This window comes from Juglans microcarpa x Juglans regia, chromosome 6D, assembly GCF_004785595.1.
Source record: "Juglans microcarpa x Juglans regia isolate MS1-56 chromosome 6D, Jm3101_v1.0, whole genome shotgun sequence".
In the NCBI taxonomy this organism is placed as follows: domain Eukaryota; kingdom Viridiplantae; phylum Streptophyta; class Magnoliopsida; order Fagales; family Juglandaceae; genus Juglans; species Juglans microcarpa x Juglans regia.
The window spans coordinates 25,107,028-25,125,703 of NC_054604.1; the positions used below are offsets into that span (position 1 = coordinate 25,107,028).

General features: G+C 36.6%; 1 protein-coding gene across 1 annotated transcript; it reads left to right on the plus strand.

The window, feature by feature from the left end:
- The first annotated feature begins 17,241 nt into the window (after positions 1-17,241).
- LOC121235478 (putative glucan endo-1,3-beta-glucosidase GVI) lies at positions 17,242-18,371 on the plus strand. Its single transcript, XM_041131829.1, has 2 exons — positions 17,242-17,311; positions 17,413-18,371. Exons 1-2 carry the CDS (start codon positions 17,242-17,244, stop codon positions 18,369-18,371), a joined length of 1,029 nt encoding a protein of 342 aa, XP_040987763.1.
- The last annotated feature ends 305 nt before the right edge of the window (positions 18,372-18,676 follow it).

The following is an 18,676-nucleotide window of genomic DNA, read 5'->3' on the forward strand; positions in this document are numbered from 1 at the left end:
ATACCTCGGACTCAATTTTCCTTTTTTTTTTTCCAAATCTCATTATCCCTTTTATTGGCACAACTTTTAGTAGCACTTTACCGCCTTCCTCAAATTCTAGTTCCCGTCTCCTCTGGTTTGCATATTTCTTCTGGCTCTCCTGAGCAACGACAAGTTTATTCCAAATAATTGAAATTTTCTCGCACATGTTTTGAATAATTTCCTATCCCATTCTTCTACGCTCTCCAACTTCATCCCAGTAGATAAGTGATCTACATTTACATTTGTAGAAAACTTCGTATGGCGCTGCCTGAATACTCTCCTGATAACTATTATTATAAGTGAACTCAATGAGGGGTAAATATCGTATCCAACTACTCTTAAACTTCACAACACATGCCTTGAGCATATCCTCCATAATTTGAATTGTCCTTTCCGATTGACCATCTATCTGAGGATGAAATGCGGTACTATAAGTTAGTTGAGTTCCCAACAACTTCTGTACATTTCTCTAGAATGCTGAGGTGAAACATGTATCTCTGTTAGAGACAATCTTAGATGGTACCCCATGTAGTCTGACAATCTCTTTCACATACAACTCTACCAATCTATCAGTGGAGTATATCATTTAAATGGGAATAAAGTGAGCTGATTTTGACAATCGATCAAAAATCACCAACGTTGCATCTTGACCTCTTGGTGCCCTAGGAAACCCTGATACAAAATACATTCATATTTCATCCCACGTCCAAATTGGTATAGGAAGTGGCTGAAATGTACCTAATGGCCTCTGATGTTTTGCCTTAACTTGTTGACACATTAAACATTGTGCTACATAATTTATCACCTCTCATTTCATACCATTCCACCAAAAGTGTTGTTTCAAATCCCGATACATCTTAATACTACCTGGGTGAACCGTATACAATGAGCAATGGGCTTCTCTCAAAATCAAATCCCTAATCTCTCTATCATTAGGTACACATAATCTTTCTATAAACCTCAGGTTGCCATAATCTAATACTGAGTTGTCAGGTCTCTTACCTTCTGATACCTCCACCTTTAACTTCATCACTTTTGTATCACCAGCTTGAGTGACCTTAATTCGATCTATCAATATTGATCCTAAGGTCAAACTACTTAATTTAGCTTGGGTATCCCTAATCATCTCAATACTTGCTCGCTCCATATCCAATAATATGTGTTTTTGGGACTTATACATCGTAGCCAATGTACAAGAAGACAATTTCTGACTTAGCGCATCTGTTACAACATTTGCCTTACCCAGATAGTAATTAATATTGCAATCATAGTCCTTCAGGAGTTCCAACCATTTGTGTTGTCTCATATTCAACTCTTTCTGTGTGAAGAAATATTTCAGGCTCTTATGATAAATATAAATCTCACTTTTCTCCATAAAAATAATGTCTCCATATCTTCAAAGTGAATACGACAGCTGCAAGTTCCAGATCATGGGTCGGGTAACTCTGCTCATAATTTCTCAGTTGTCGGGAGGCATATGCAATGACTTTCTCGTGTTGCATTAAAACAAAACCCAATCTCTTAAGTGAAGCGTCATTATCTATGACAAATCCTCCATCTCCTAAGGGAACTGTATGTACTGGTGCAACCACTTGTCTTTTCTTCAATTCTTGAAAGCTCTTCTCACACTTATTTGTCCATAAAAATGTCTCATTCTTCCTTGTTAACTTTGTCATCAGTGCTGCAATATTTGAAAACGCTTCTACAAATCTTCTGTAGTAACTGGCAAGACCTAAGAAACTTTGTACCTCATTAACATTACTAGGCTTAGCCCATTTCACCACTGTTTCAATCTCTCTTGAATCCATTAAAATTCCTTTTCTTGACACCACGTGTCTTAGGAATGCGATCTCTTGTAACCAAAATTTACACTTCTTGAATTTTACATACAGTTTCTTTTCTCTCAATATTGTAAGGGCCATCCTCAAGTGGTCCTCGTGTTCTTTATGACTTTGAGAGTAAATAAGGATATCATCAATAACAACAACAAAAAATTGATCCAAATAGTCCTTAAATAATCTGTTCATAAGGTCTATGAAAGCGGTAGGGGCATTAGTTAAACCAAATGGCATAACAAGAAATTCATAGTGCCCATATCGTGTCCGAAAAGCTATCTTCTGAACATTTTTCTCCTTAAACTCTCATATGATGATATACAGATCTCAAGTCTATCTTGGAAAAGACCTATGCTCCTTGTAGCTGGTCAAATAGACGATCAATCCGAGGTAAGGGGTATCGGTTCTTAATAGTCACCTTATTCAGCTCTCTATAGTCAATACATAATCACATGGACCCGTCCTTCTTTTTCACAAAACGTACTGGAGGACCCCATGGAAAAACACTGGGGCGTATGAAACCCTTCTCCAGTAGTTCCTGTAACTGGTCCTTGAGTTCCTTTAATTCAATTGGAGCCATTTGATAAGGTGCTTTAGACATTGGTGCAGTCCCTAGAACGAGGTCTATTGAGAACTCAACTTTGCTATCCAGGGGAAGCCCTGAAATATCATCTGGAAATACATATTTGAATTCTCTGACTACTTCTATATCCTCCAATCTAAGTCCATATGCTGGGGGTGAAACCAGGCTCGCCAAAAATTCTTTGCAATCTTGTCTCAATAGTTGTGCAACTTGCATTGCCGAGATAACACATGGAAGAGAACTTTCTCGTGGTGCTTGGAAACTAAACTCTTCCCCATTTTTGGATTTAAAAAACCACCCTCTTATTGAAGCAATCTACACACACACGATTCTGGGATAACCAATTCATTCTCAAAATTACTCTAAATTCGGACATATTAAATATAATTAAGTCGGTAGGAAGAATCCTCCCTTGAATCTCAACTGGACAACCAGTAGAACAAACTTGCAATTGATATATTCTCCCCAAGGTGTTATAACAGACATACTAGTCTCTAGTGATTCAGACAACGATTCATAATGATTCAAAATAAAGTAGTGTGTGGCTCCAAAATCAAATAGAACAGATGCATAACAAGAAAACAACATCAAAGTACTTATGTGAATAGAATAATAACTTAGAAATCTAAGGATCATATAGAATATGCATCATATTTTGTATACATCTAAGCTTATGACAGGGAAAGGTACATGTGACTACATCGTTTGACGCTGCAACATCATCAGGGGTGAGGGAATATACACGTGCTATAGCTGTCATCTTCTGTCTTCCACTCTTTTTTGGTTCTCCAGATTTCTTTATAGGGTAGTCATGAGCTAAATGGTTCGGCTTCCCGCACTTGAAAGATACGTTTTGGCCATATAAACATTTTTCCATATGCTTCTGCCCACATGTTGGACATGTAGGATAAGTCTGTCCTCCTATCTTTGGCCCTGGACAACTATCACAATGAGGCCTCTTATTCCTGTTTGGTGCAAATTGGAGTGGTTGTGACTATAGTTGGCGCTTCTTCTGATTATTATATTCGATACTCTCTAGGATACCTTCTTCAACAATAGTGGCTCGGTTCACCAGCTCAGAAAAATTTCGAATCTTGACGGCACGTACTTGATCTCTAATTCTCTAGTCCAGACTACGTTCAAATTTCTCAGCTTTCTTTTCCTCATCTGGAATTAGATAACTGGCGTAACAAGACAACTCCATGAATTCGGTGGCATATTGATCAACCGTCATCGTTCCCTATGTGAGGTCCATGAATTGATGTGCTCTAGACTCTCGTAGAGACTGTGGAAAGAAGCGATCCAGAAATACCTCCTTAAAACGCTCCAAAGTAATGGGAACTCCCCCCTAACTCCATCTATAAGAGTGTCCGAGTTGACTTCCTCTAGTTGTTAGTTAGGTCTGTTAGGTTGTATATCGCATAAATCACATTTGATTATCTATGCAGAACAACGCCTCAAAAAATCTGCTCCAAACGTTCAATCCAATTATCCGCATCCATAGCATTTAACCTGCCATCGAAGATTAGGGGCTACGAGAAAATTGCTCTAACGTATAGCCAACTTGCAGTGCCCTAGATTCGGTGTACTGAACGGTAGTCATTGATTGGAAAAACTGGATCGCTGTTGCGACCAAAGCATTTAGATTTTCATTAGCCATCCAGAAGTGTTCCTACTGCCAACTATGTTGTGATGCCCCGACTCCCACATATGGAAACGCAAGAATCGTGATGTCAAGATGATGACAACACGAGTCACACATCCCAACGATAGTGCCAAGTGTATGTACATGCAACAATGTACAATAAACAACGCAGCGGATAATTTAAGTAAGTCAACTATGTACCATAATTTTTAATACAAATTTATATAAGTAAAACGTTTAAAAAGAGTTATACAATTATCCCAAGATAAAATATAATACAAAGCCAAATATAGATACGAGTGATCCCAAATCACTCCTCGGGCAGAGTCGAATCCTCAAGCTCACCCTCAGCTTCATCTGCATCGAAATCTGCGTTACCATAAAACAATACCGCATGTAAGTATAATCCAAATATCCCTCGGAATAAAAATGCATTAATGCAACCAATAAACAGATCTCAAAATCTCATTCCCGAAAATGTTTATTTTCAAACGCACGCCAAAAACCCCATTTGACCATAAACACGCTATGAATAATATCCATCATTTTTCCAGAAAATGTGCTTGTAACCATTAAATCATGAACCGACAAAAAAATCATTTATCAGACACTGTAGGCGGGAATCGCAGGCAGGACTCTACCACCATCCCTGCTTACCACCATCCCTACCGCATGCACCGTAGGCGGGAATCACATGCGGGACTATACCATCATCCCTACAGTTCCTTTTCACACAAGAGGTAGTTATCAGAGCATTGTAGGCGGGAATCACGGGCGAGACTCTACCACCATTCCTACTGCGTGCACCGTAGGCGGGAATCATAGGCGGGACTACAGCACCATCCCTGCTTACCACAATCCCTTCCGCGTGCACCGTAGGCGGGAATCGCAGGCGGGGCTATACCACCATCCCTACAGTCTCTTTTCCTTTTTCTCAAACCAGTCAATACAATCATTTCAAACATACTCAAAATCATTTCTCACATGAAAACTCAGTTTTCAAATAAACACATGAACATGTATGCAATCATGCGAAAACCTAGTTTACAGTTACAAACATGAACATGCGTGCAAATGCAATGAACAAGACACGACACCAATATCTAACAACCAACAAATGTCAACACAATCCAATCACACAAACAACTCCATTCTTTAATCCATCCGACCCTCTACTCGTGTAACCAACCAGTTCACAGTAAAATGAGTTAGTACAAAAATACATTTAAATCACGAAAGTTCTTTGAAAAAATACTTACAATGCTATATAATAATTTTTGAAGGATCACAGAGCTGCGAGAAGTGGCAACACAACAACATAACAGTGCAAAATGCACTGTGGCCGTGGGTCTCAAATATCCATTTTTGAACGGGGACAAACCAAGACCCGAAATTGATAGAAAATGGCTTAGGGATGTCGGTGAAACCAATGGTGGTGGTGGTTGGCCGTGGTTGGCGGCGTAGAGGGCGGTTGAAGGCTAAAATATCCCAAACGAAAATGTTGATGGTGGAGCTTCATCGGTGACGGATCGGAACTAAGGATGGGTGGTTTAGGTTGCTAGGAGGTTAAAGAAGATGTGGTGAAGAAATGGTGGCCGGAGGTGGCACGACGGCGGCGCTGGAAGAAATAGAGGCCGCGGCTTTAAGTTGTTCGTGGGGACTCACGGCGGCGCGAAAGGGGTTGGGATTGAAGGGGGGTGGTCGCCGGCCGGTGGGGAAGGGAAGGAGAGGGGCGGTGAGGCACATGGTGACGCGCAGCGATAGTGGGTGGTGAGCAATGAAACGGACGGGGAAGGGGTGCTGCGCGCGCGGGAGAGAAGAGAGAGAGAGGAGAAAAGAAATGGGGAGGAAAAAGAAAAGAGGAAGAAAAGAAAAAGAGGAAAAGAAAAAAGTGAGAGAAAGAAATGAGGTCGAATCCTCACATCTTGGGTCACAAAATGATCCAACGAAAATTATTTTAAAACATCAAGTTAAATAAAATAATTTAAACGTAGTGCTTAAATGAAAATAAAATAATTAAATCTAACAATAAACTAATTTAAATAAAGAGCAATTTAAATAATGAACAATAATTAATAACAAGAAAACACATTAAATTAACAATTAAAAATCTTAAAATAATATAACATAAATCATCTAAAATTTAAAATAAGAAAGCTCATAATTTTAATAAATGTAATAATTTTCTTAGTAAAAACATACGTAAATACGGGATATCACACATGTTCTGAAGCAAAATATAAAAATTTTATTAATAAACATTTCAATAATATAATAATAATTATGTAACAACCAACAACAACCTCAAAGTGTCATCTATTGAGAGCTATAAACACTTTATTCTATCTTAAAATATCTTACTAACTCTTGAGAGGGCCATAAGCATCTTAGGTGACTTTATTCTTTCCAAGAGTCTGTACAATTTCTCAAATTTGGGCTCTAATGCCATTTTGTAACATCTCCATCCCTAGGGTTAGAAATATCACGTACATACGTAACTAAAGTCAAGTAAGAGACTTGCATAATTTTTTAAAAAAATTGTTCATTTCAAAAGAAATTTTAAGTTAAACCATTGTCTAAAACATGGTCGTATCCAAGTTTCTAAACCAACTAAATGTAAAGATATCATAAATTTAGTCTAAGGTTTATTGGTCCACTCCTTCTAAACTTGGCCCGCCTGCTCGTAGTCCTCATTCTCTTCACTTGGGTGGTAAAAAAAAATTAAATAAAATTAAAATGAATCGAAGACTTAATAAGAACTCACCACAATGTAAACATAATAATTAAAAGGATTTCTTAAAATTTTCATGTTGAATAAAATTCTTGTCATATTATATTGATAGTCATGCTCTGCACACTGTCTTAACTTATCTGAATTAACTGACTGATCTGATTGACCCACACACTTAACCTACCCCACATTCCGCTGCAGCAAGGGGAGCCGCTGAGTAGCATTTTGAAATACTACGGTGGACGACGCTGGAGTCTGTGGCTTGCACATCTACCCTGAATACTGAACTGAAAGGCCATCTGATTAACTGATCTGACCTGATCTTATCTTACACTTGAATTTAAGATAACTTTTGTGTCTTATGCAATATGAGATGCATGACATTCGTACTAATATAAATAACTGTAAAGCGCTGAACCTGAAGATGATGCAGAAAATTAATATAATCATATGCTATGATGACTAATATGCTTATACAGATCGTAACATGTATGGTACATAAAAAGAACGTGTATCAAAGAACTGGTTTTAATAGTAATAGTCTAACTATATCCTAATCCTAATTTGTGATCAAGTTACTTACCTCAAAACATTGATACTGAATAAACTCCTCGTATCTCGTTGCCTATAATAAATACTATACATCACTAAGGATTCTAGGAATCGTATTTTGACGCTCCATTTAATAATTGAACTCACTATAGTGAATAATAACTTTAAAAACTATTTTGTTACGTCTAAAACAAATACTATTATTATTTTAAATTCAAATAATTATCTATTCTTCTAAATCATAACTCATTAGTAATTTATATTAAAATCTATAAAAAAAATTAGTGGAAAAATCATAAACTTAAACAATTTAAAATGTTTTATTAAGTTTTAACCTATTTTTATCTATTACTGAAATTAGTAATAAAATACTTAAGTTTAAATTAAATCTTGTCGGAAACCTAAGCCCACGTAAATCGGACAAGTTAAACTTGTTTTGTCATATGCCCTTCAAATCCGAAAACATAATTACAATAAAAGCTTTTCAAGAGGCTTTTACGGAAAACTCAACAATTAGCATTTAAGGGCAGATATGGAATTACACAACCCATGAGGCTTCTAGAGACCTCTTTCTGTCCACATGTTCTTAGCAGCAAGTTTTGGTTAAGAACATGAAGTTTAGATGGACTCCTCCCCCACCAGGCTGGTTTGAACTGAATGTGGATGATGCTCTTTTCTTTGATTGCAACAAAATTGGAATTGGAGCTATTCTGTGCAGTGATTATGGTGAGGTGATTATGGCACTTAGTAAAGTTGAAAAGGAATTCTTAAAACCAGAAAATGTAGAGGCTATGGCTATTTTGAGGGGACTACAATTCTGTTTTTAGATTGGCCTTCATAATCATTTTATTGAGAGTGATTGTTTACACCTAGTAGAGGAAATAAACAGTGTTAATTCACCTTGCTCTTCTAAAAGAACTGTTATCACTGAAATCAGAAGACTCATGCTAAATTTTATGCATTGTCAGATACAACATGATTTCCGTGTAGCCAATGCAGCAGCTCATCACGTCGCAAGACATGCTTGGTCTATTGCTGATGTGGAATTGTGATGGCATGCAACTCCCCATTTTATTGATAATATTGTTTATATAGATGTCATTTCTTGTAAAGATTCTTAAGACCTTTTGTGCCTATTTGCAATGAAGATCCCATTTCTATCCAGAAAAAAAAAAAAGGCAGAGTTGTAAAATCAGCTTAAAACCTCATCTACAAAGCAACTTGATTGATGATAGAAAAGAAAGAGTTGCACGCAATTGACTTTCTGTAATTGTGCATAAATTTGACTAAAAGAGACAATTCCAAGAAAAAGACAAAGATGAAATATTCTAGAAAAAGGTAACAAAATAAACTTTACACTAAGGGCACTAATGAAAATTAACCACTGGAATAGTGACGTAATATAGCACTTAAGATATCTATGAGCTGAGTCACACGGATAGAATCTTATTCACAAAACTTTAGACAGCAAAAACCGACTGCAATCGATTGGTAAAAGCCAAAAAAAACAAAAAAAAAAAAAAATTACACTTTAATAAATACAGTAACTTCCAAAATAAATTTAATGGTTATTATACATAAATCAAATTTATATTTTATTATTATTTCCCTTTCTTCTTCTCATCGCAATTGCATTCATACAAGTACTTTTTATGAAAGATTTTGTGCATGAATGTTTTCCTTTCTTTTTTTATGATGTCCTTTTTATTTACTGTCATGGTGGCATTGGCATGCATCGATAACCATAAGTCATGAATATTAGATGCATGCTATATCTCTAAGTTTTAATAATGTACGGCTTCATGTGTCTGGATAAAATTAAATAAATTAATAATTAAATAAATTAAATATTTTTTTAAATTAATATTATTTTATTACTATATAATGAATAAATAGATAATTCAATATAAAGATTTGATGTGAATGAAATAGTTAAAATTAAATTCATCTCATATTATTTTATTATTATATAATGAAAAAATAATTATTTCAATATGAAGACTTAATGTGAATAGAATAATAAAAATCAAATCCATCTTTCATCAACTAAAAGTGTCCTTTAATTTTGGCTCATCTATTGAGAATGTTCTTAGATTGAGATAAAGAAAGGCTTGAAAGCTCACCGTGCAACGAAGGGATTTCGTGCGAGAGGAAGATAGGCAATGTAACGAGGGTTGGTCAGAGATCTTCCTCTTCCAAAGGCACAGTGGAACATAATGGAGTAACATGACAATTTGAAATGGAAATAACAGCAGAAAAATTTAAAGATTTTAAGGAAATAAATTAAGAATTAAAATTAGTTATAATAATGATACTAATAAAACAAAAAGAATAAAAAAAATAATTAAAAACCTTTAATTAAAAATCGTGGCCGTTACATTGTGTGTATCATTTTTTCTATGGAAAATAATTCATGGATTGCGCATGGACTTGAGCAAGAGTAAAATGGACGAATAGTTTTCTGCAAGTTCATGCGCAAGCTTTCTCTGTTATATTAGTTGGTTGTAAAGTAATTGTAGGATAATATCGTTCACATTTAGTTACGCAATTCAAATAAAATAAGATGTGATATTTTGTTAAAAATTAAATAAAATATTATTTTAATATTATTTTTTTAATATTATTTTTCTTTTAAAATTAAAAGAAATTAAATTTTTTATTATATTTTATAAAAAAATTTAAAAAAATTATAAAAATTATATAAAATAAAATAAAATAATTGAATTTTATATAACCAATTCTGCAAGTCTATCTACTCGAAAAGATCAGTGCTGAAATTGTCTGATACAAATGAAAAATGAAAAAGAAAGAACTAGCTATACTACAGAAAATAAGACTGACAAGAGAAGACAAACCTTCGGAAAGTACTGATCTCTCTATCTGCCTACCTTGGAACTTAAGAAGCTTTGTACTAACCTGGACATTAAATACTAGTTCTGCTGGGGATTTTACTCAGCTAATAATAAAAATCCTTCAAAATAATGTTGTCGTCGTTGACTATTTGAAAATAAAGTCTTATAAGTCTAGCATACTTGCTGGGTTTCTGAAATTGGTGCAAGTGGCAGATAGTCCATGGAAATTAATTCAATTTATGTAAGTAGTGAAAGCAGCCTCATGGCTTTTTCTCAATGTTAACAAGTATTTGGAGCGCTAGGATTAATCTAATGCAAGTGCTTTTAGGCGTGGCCTATAGAAGATTAAAACTTCAAGGTTTCAATGAATATTTTCCCACATATTTCATTGATGTATAACCATAGTTATATACACGGCACTACAAATCTATTTTAAGAAATACACAGCCATTAAGGCTACAAATGTACATTGCATAATACACAGCATGATTGTATGAATGACAACATGATACATAACGTGATTGTAGGCTAGAGATCTTTTTTGTTGACCTGGCCTTGATTTGTGCAATCTTCCTTTATATGCTCCTGTAAGATTGAGCTTCTGTTAGCAAGACCAATCTTGTGACGTAGGATTTTTGTGCATTGCCGTGACAAGGGCTTTGTCAATAAATCAACAAGCTAATCTTGAGTGTGAACATGTCAAACCTAGAGAGTTCCACGTTAAACTAGGTCATGCACAAAATGAAGATCAATTTGTATATGTTTAATTTTGAAACGCTAGACAGGTTGAAACTGAGATGGGTGGCTCCAAGGTTATCACATAATAGCAAAGGTGGTACTTTGAGTGGAAAAACAAGCTCAGTAAAAAGGCTAAGAAGCCACATGGTCTCGGATGTTGCATTTGCAAGAGCTTGGTATTCAGTTTTGGTAGAGGATCGTGCAACTGCTCTTTGTTTCTTGGAACTCCAGGAGATAGGATTGGATCCTAGGAAGCTAATATAAGCCGGGGTGGATGTATGATCATCAATATTTTCATCCCAGTCCGCATCAGAATATGTCGTTAAACCAAGAGCTCCAGCTTTAGTTAGTTGTATAACATGGAAAATGGTTTGTTTTAAATAACATAGGAGCCTTTTTGTTGCTATCCAATGAGTGCTGGTTGGCTTGTGCGTAAATTAGGAAAGCTTATTGACAGCAAATGAAATATTTAGGCATGTCAAGGAAAGATATTAAAGACTTCCAATAATACGACAAAATTCTGAACTGTCTACAGGAGCTATTCTATCAATCAGTTGAAGAGAGATGCTAGTGGAAAGAGGAGTGGAGACATCCTTTGCACCAATCATATTAGTGTTTGTCAATAGATCACGAACACACTTATGTTGTGATAAAAACAGACCTGTCCGAGTATGTTTTACTTCCACTCCTAGGAGAAAATAAAAAAGGCCCATATCTTTTAGAGAAAACCTATCACCCAATTGCTTAATAGTGGAGGCCACAAAGTTAGAATTATTTCTTGTAACTACAAAATCATCAACATAGACCAAGAAATAGCATGTGATAAAGCCTATTCTATAGATAAAAAATGAAGAGTCAGCTTTGGAGTTTCGAAAACCAATCTCAAGGAGAGCATTTTTCAAAGCAGTATACCAAGCCGGAGGGGCTTGTTTAAGCCAATAAATGGTTTTTCTTAATCTGCACACATTATCAGGCTTCGATAGATCTTTAAACCCAGGGGTTGCACCATATAAACAGTTTCAGTTAAGTCTCCATGTAGAAACACATTGTTAACATCCATTTGCCTCAACTTCCATCCATTCATAACAGCAATGGTCAAAACAGATCGAATGGTGGCAGATTTAACTACTAGGCTAAATGTTTCTTTGTAGTCAAGCCCAGGACGTTGATTATACCCCTTCGCAACAAGAAGGGCCTTGAATCGGTCCACAGAGCTATCATATTTTTGCTTCACTCTGAACACCCACTTACAACCCACGAGTGTACAATTTGGAGGAGTTGGAACCAAATCCCAAGTTCCATGCTTCATGAGGGCAATGAGCTCATTGAAAATAGCATCACGCCACTGAGGTTGAGACACGGCTTGACTCACACAAGTTGGTTCAATGGTCTGTGGGAGAGGATGTTTGGTCATTGTATGGATTTGTTTGGGTTTGAAGATTTGGTTCATGGACCTTGTCATTTGGTGAAGTCGCTGAGGTTGAACAGATTAATTTGGGAAATTTTGAGGTTGGGTGGGTTCTGTCTAACCTAGGGTGTTGGAGGCAAGGGAATTGGGAGGAATTGAAGGAATCAATGTTGGTAAAGAACCAAGAAGTTCATTTTCATGACAATTAAAGATGAAAGATTTGAATTTGAGAAATTTTGACCTAGATTATTTGATAAAAATGAAGGTACAGAAGAAAGGGAGTTACCGAGATTACATGAGGATGATGCGGCTAAGGCGGGAACACCTTCTGGAAGCATTGCTGATGACGACGAGGTCGGTGGCGGTGGCGGTGGCACTGGTTGCATCTGTGCATCGATGAAGAGAGGAAGCTGAGTTTGGGCTTTTGGTGGAAGGTGTATTCATGGAGGAAGATGAAGACACGGCTAAGGGTGGGCTTTGGTTTCCATCAAACAACACGTGTTAGGATATGTAGAGTTTATGGGTGTTGAGGTCCAAACATTTATATGCGTTTTGGGTTTGGGAATATCTGAGAAGAGACACGATGTTGACTTGGGCTTTATTTTATGGGTATTGTAGGGCCGTGTGAGTGGATAACAAAGACACCTAAATTTTCTCAACTTGAGATAATTAGGTTTTTGATCGGAAAGAGCCTCATACGGGGATTTGTTTTGGAGAAGAGGTGTGGGTTGCCTATTGATGAGATATGAGGTTGTTTGGAATGCATGGGGCCAATATGAGAGTGCTAAAGAGGCATCATGAAGTAACGTAAGGCCAGCTTCAACAAGATGTCGATGACGACGTTCAATGACACCGTTTTGTTGTGGGGTGTGAGGGGCAATGGTGTAGTAACTAATGCCATGGAGTGACAAATATGATTTGAGAGTAATGAAATCACCACCATTGTTTGAGTACAGGATTTTTATTTTGGTTTGGAAGCGTGTTTCAACAAAGTTTTTTGAAATGTAGAAAAATACTAGACACACCAGATTTGGCAGCCATAGGATAAAACCACATGTATTTGGTGTAGTGATCAACAAAAAATGAGATAATAACGAGATCCATCAATTCCGGTATAGTGTACTGGTCCTCGAACATCAGTATAAATAATTTCAAGAGGAGCATGACTTTGAAGACTAGTGGAACGAAAATGTTGCTGATGTGCTTTATTGATAGAACAAGAACTACATAACGAAGACAATTTATTTGTTGTAATTGGAAGGAAAAAATTGTTGACAAGATTTTGAACTATTTTGAGTGATGGATGTCCAAGACGCTTGTGTCATCCATCAATGGAAGTCTGTTTATGCACATTAGCAACCATTTTTTAAGAAGGGGCCACGAGTGATTTTGGAAGGATGCAGATGCCATTTTCACATGCACCTCTTAGTAGGATCGCCCCCGTGATGTTGTCCTGCACCAAAAAATAAGAAGGGTGAAACTCAACAAAAGCATTATTTTGTTTTGTAAGATGATGGATAAAAATTAAATTTTTGCAAAGGTGTGGAACACAAAGGGTATCATGTAATATAAAGGTTCGTTTAGGTGAGTATAAGGCCAAAGAACTAATGTGGGAGATAGTCAAACTTGCACCATCACCAAGAATAACTTCATCAGTGCCATCATATTCAGAGTGAATAGATAAATTTGCGAGATCACCAGTGATATTATGAGAAGCAACCAAATCAATGAGCTATTTTTTTTTCTTTTGTCATAGAGGTGGTGGCATAGTTGACAATGGCATCACTGGAATGCAATTGAGGACACGACTTGGCTATGTGGCCCAACTGGTCACAAATCTAATATTTGGGCTGATAACACCTATTAGAGTTAGTGGGCTTACTACACTTGTTGCTGAAGTGAAACCCATCACAAGGTGAGCCATTTTGCGTGCGGCCTGGGTTTTGCCTTTGAAACTGCTTAGGCCTATTTTGATTGTAGAAGCCTTTTACAGGAGCTCCACCCTGCGAACCAAACTTCATCTTGTTCGTGTAATTGGCAGCAACAACAAGCTGCTGAGTTGCAGCCTCCAACTGCTGTAGGTAGCTCTCGTGACCTACCAAAAGATCATGTAGCTCCTCAAACGCCAATGGAGTCTCCCTCACTCGGATTGACGCAGAAATCTCTTGGAAATCAGGCCCTAATCCATTCAAAACATAAGGAGTTAGATCATCACATGAAATCAGGTTATCGATAATGGCGATTTCATTAGCTAAGGCCTTCACATCATGCAAGTAGTCTGTAATCTACCGATTCCTACGTTGGATCAAGGTAAGTTCGTCCTTGAGTTGCATAGCCCTTGTTCTTGATCGGCTAGCATACATTGTGTTGAGTTTTTTCCTAGCCTCATGAGAGGTTTTTACAGTAGCACTAAGAGGAGTAATGGTGGGAGATGTAGAGGCTATGATTGCATTGAGAATAAGTTTATCTTGCCGAACCCAATGAGTTTTGTTGAAGGTAGCATTTGAGCTACTAGCATTGGAGGGACATAGGATGGTACCGTTGACATAGTCAAGTAAATTGTAGCTTATAAGAAGGGCTTCGAATTGGGTACACCATTGAGGAAAAGTGGAGGGCATTAATTTTTTATTGATTTGTGCAGTGATATTGAGAGCAATAAGGGGTGTGTCAGTAGATGAGAAGAGTTGAGTATCGGGATTACGGGGTGGGGGTTGATCTGTGAAAGAAGACATTGTAGGGTCAGGATCATTTGGTCGTTAGAGAATGGCTCTCCTAATACCATATAGAAGATTAACATTGCAAGGTTTCAATCAATATTTTCCCACACATTTTATTGATGTATAACCATAGTTAAATACACGGCACTACAAATCTATTTTAAGAAATACACAGCCATTAAGGCTACAAATATACATTGCATAATACACAGCATGATTGTAGGAATGACAGCATGATACAGATCGTGATTGTAGGCTAGAGACCTTTGTTGACGATTTTTGCAATCTTCCTTTATATCACGACACACACAAATGCCAATTTATTTCACTTATCTGCAAGACGGCAATACATTGACAGGTAGCTGTTGGCGATGGGCATCAAAATGCACTAGTCACTGCAGGCTCTCAAATCAACTTTCAAAAACTGGTATTTGTATGGTTTAGGACAAAAAAAAAAGGGGAAAGCTTGATGTTATAGAGATCTTCTGATAGACTTTTGCGCTCAGGAAAAAAATAAATTTTAGAGCAAAGCTAGGCTCCCGGTCAGCAATGATTGTTGGAAGTGTCGCTATAAATTTTTCTTTTTATTTTATTTTAATTTATTTTTATATTTTTTTAACATATTTAAATATTTTTAAAAAATATAAAAATATATCAATACATTAAAAATTACTTCTTTAATCATTAAATGAAAAATAAAATTTAAAATAAAATAAAATATATAATCGGTTAAAGTGAGGAAGCAGACTCAGATGGCATACTAGCGCGCATTTCTTTAAATTTTATAACCCACCTAGCTAGCTACCTGGTGTGTCAAGAATACGGATCTTTTCTTTATGGGTCATTCTACTTGTATGTAGAGTCCAAATATAATTTTTCTTAACTATATTAAATGACACATTGAATTTGAAAATTATAGGTGTTTGATATATATAGCAAATTAATTATTATTGGGATTAAAAGAAATATGTTGGGCAAAAGGTGCTAGAAATGCTAAATTCTAAGGAATCTTCATGATCTGATCATGTCAATGGATTTAAACCAAAGCTTGGACTATTTTGTGCAAGAAAGCAATTTAAGCGTCAAGGGCGTTTACAAAAAAATACCCTTTGCCTCAAGATCACGCTTTTGATACTTTCTTGCTTTCGAGTTTTTAAGTGACAAGTGAGGATGAAATTTTTATGATGCAAAATGAATAAGAATGAGAAAACAAATGCAAGCCATAAAGAGCCATGCGTGGATAGATCTTGGGATGTAATGGAATTTTTGGTTGATCGCAATAGATGTTATAATCTCTTCTTTCCTATTTTCCTACCAAAGGAAGAAAATGAAAAATGACAGAAAATTTCTATTTCTGCAGAAAAATATTGAGGACTAACGATATACGGAAGAAATTAAGCAGATCCAAAAAAAATGAGAACACTAGCTAGTGTCCAAATCCAGTCGGTCGCCCACCAGCATTTTTTCAAAATGCAATTTGGGCACATAACACGATCTTTCAAATTATTTGGCCTAAGATTTGATATCATGACTCAACAAGATCAGTATTACAGAGAGAAAATTTAATTGTAAGCGATTATGTGCACTAATATGTATACTTATTCAATATGATTGGTCAGAAAATAAATTTTATTGAAAACAGTGCTAATTTGAATTTAGAATACGAAGGCAATAACATTAGTACGCAGATTGGTATGTAAGATCTCCTATTTAGAAACTTATATATAGGCCCATATCTAATTATAGGAAAAATCTAATTGTAAGCGATTTTGCACACTATTAATACGCGCACCTATTCAATATGATTGGTCAGAAAGTAAATTTTATTGAAAACAGTACTAATTTGAATTTAGAATATAAAGGTAATAACATTAGTACGCAGATTAAAACGCAAATTTACTTTTGCGTAGCAAAAGTCCTAATTATAAGAGCCAGATTTATCCTGTCCTCCTGCACTAAAGACACGCCATTTCCGAGGTCATTTTCCTAGTCTTTATCATCCCATTATGAACGTTGTTTATACATATCGTTTTCATAAATTCATTACCATTTCATTTTCACCCGGTATATATAGTACTACTTTGTTTTGGAACTTGTTCAATGGTCATCGTCTTCCTCTCAAACCTGACTGTTTTGTTTAGAGAGAAGTCTTGTTGGAAATGGCTCGTCTTTTTTGCTGCATAACTGTCTTACACCTACTTCTACTGTTCAAGCTCAATATATCAGCTGGTATCTATGCCTTATTATACATTGTTGCCTTGCTTTCTTTCAAACTGCGCGCAACAGTTAATTTGTTCTGTCTGATTAACCTGGTTTAGTTTTTGATGCAGAAGCTGGAGTTGTTGGTGTAAATTATGGGATGCTGGGGAACAACCTCCCACCTCCAAGCCGGGTTATTGCACTCTTGAAATCCAGAAACGTTACAAGCCTTCGTCTTTTTGACCCCAATCATGATGCCCTTCAAGCTTTACAAAACTCAGGAATTAAAGTCATTCTTGGAACCCTAAACCAGGATCTCCAAATGCTTGGGGCGCCTGACCCATCATTTGCCAGACGCTGGGTGAGTACCAATGTAATTCCGTATTCCAAAACTGTTCATTTTCGTTGCATTTCAGCTGGCAACGAAGTCATCCCCAGCGACCTTGCAGCTTATGTTTTTCCAGCCATGAAGAATCTAAAAGCAGCACTAAATGCTGCTAACCTTGCCTATATCCCAGTTACTACTTGCGTTTCAACAGCCATTCTTGGAGCTTCATACCCGCCTTCTCGAGGGGAGTTTTCCAAAGATTCAAGTATCGTGATGAGATCAGTAGCAGCATTCTTAGCAGCAAATGGAAGCCCTCTCCTCGTGAACGTGTATCCTTACTTCCCATACGTAGATAATCGAGAAAAAATTCCCTTATCTTATGCGCTTTTTAACAGCACAAATGTGGTGGTGAAAGATGGACAGCTTGAGTATAGGAATCTCTTCGATGCTATAACTGATGCAGTTTACTCGGCGCTGGAGAAGGTAGGCGGTGCCTCAATTCAGATTGTTGTGTCTGAGAGTGGATGGCCATCCAAAGAAAATGGTGACATTGCAACCGTGGCTAATGCTCAAATGTATGTTAACAACCTGATCGCGCATGTATCAGGGGAAACTGGTACACCAAAGAGGCCAGGGAAGAGTATCGAGTCTTATATTTTTGCCCTTTTTAATGAGAACCTCAAACCTCCAGGGACTGAGCAGAATTTTGGCTTGTACAATTCTGACATGACAGAGGTTTACCCTGTTGATTTTACTCATTAAATACAAGAAAATGGACTACGGTACAATGTCCTTCTGAAATGACAGAGGTTTACCCTGTTGTTATCAAGCTGAACATTTGAGGCTCAAAACAAAACCCAAGTATTTCTAAATCTGGCATGCATCTCGGGAGATAGACTTAAAATGGTATATAAAGCTTTGTTAAATTGGCAATCTACGTTAAATATCAGCCATGGACACTACATGAACTGTGAAATGCAGAAAAGATAAAAATATCTAACACATGCACACAAACAGTGAACAACGAAATAATATTTTACATAAAAGTTGCATTTCACTGTTCATGG

What these genes read in the sequence shown, in the direction of transcription:
- LOC121235478 (XM_041131829.1), top strand. Translation starts at nt 17,242, where the DNA reads ATGGCTCGTCTTTTTTGCTGCATAACTGTCTTACACCTACTTCTACTG. An exon ending in CAAGCTCAATATATCAGCTG is followed by an intron (nt 17,312 to 17,412) that starts GTATCTATGCCT and finishes TTTTTGATGCAG; the next exon opens with AAGCTGGAGTTGTTGGTGTA.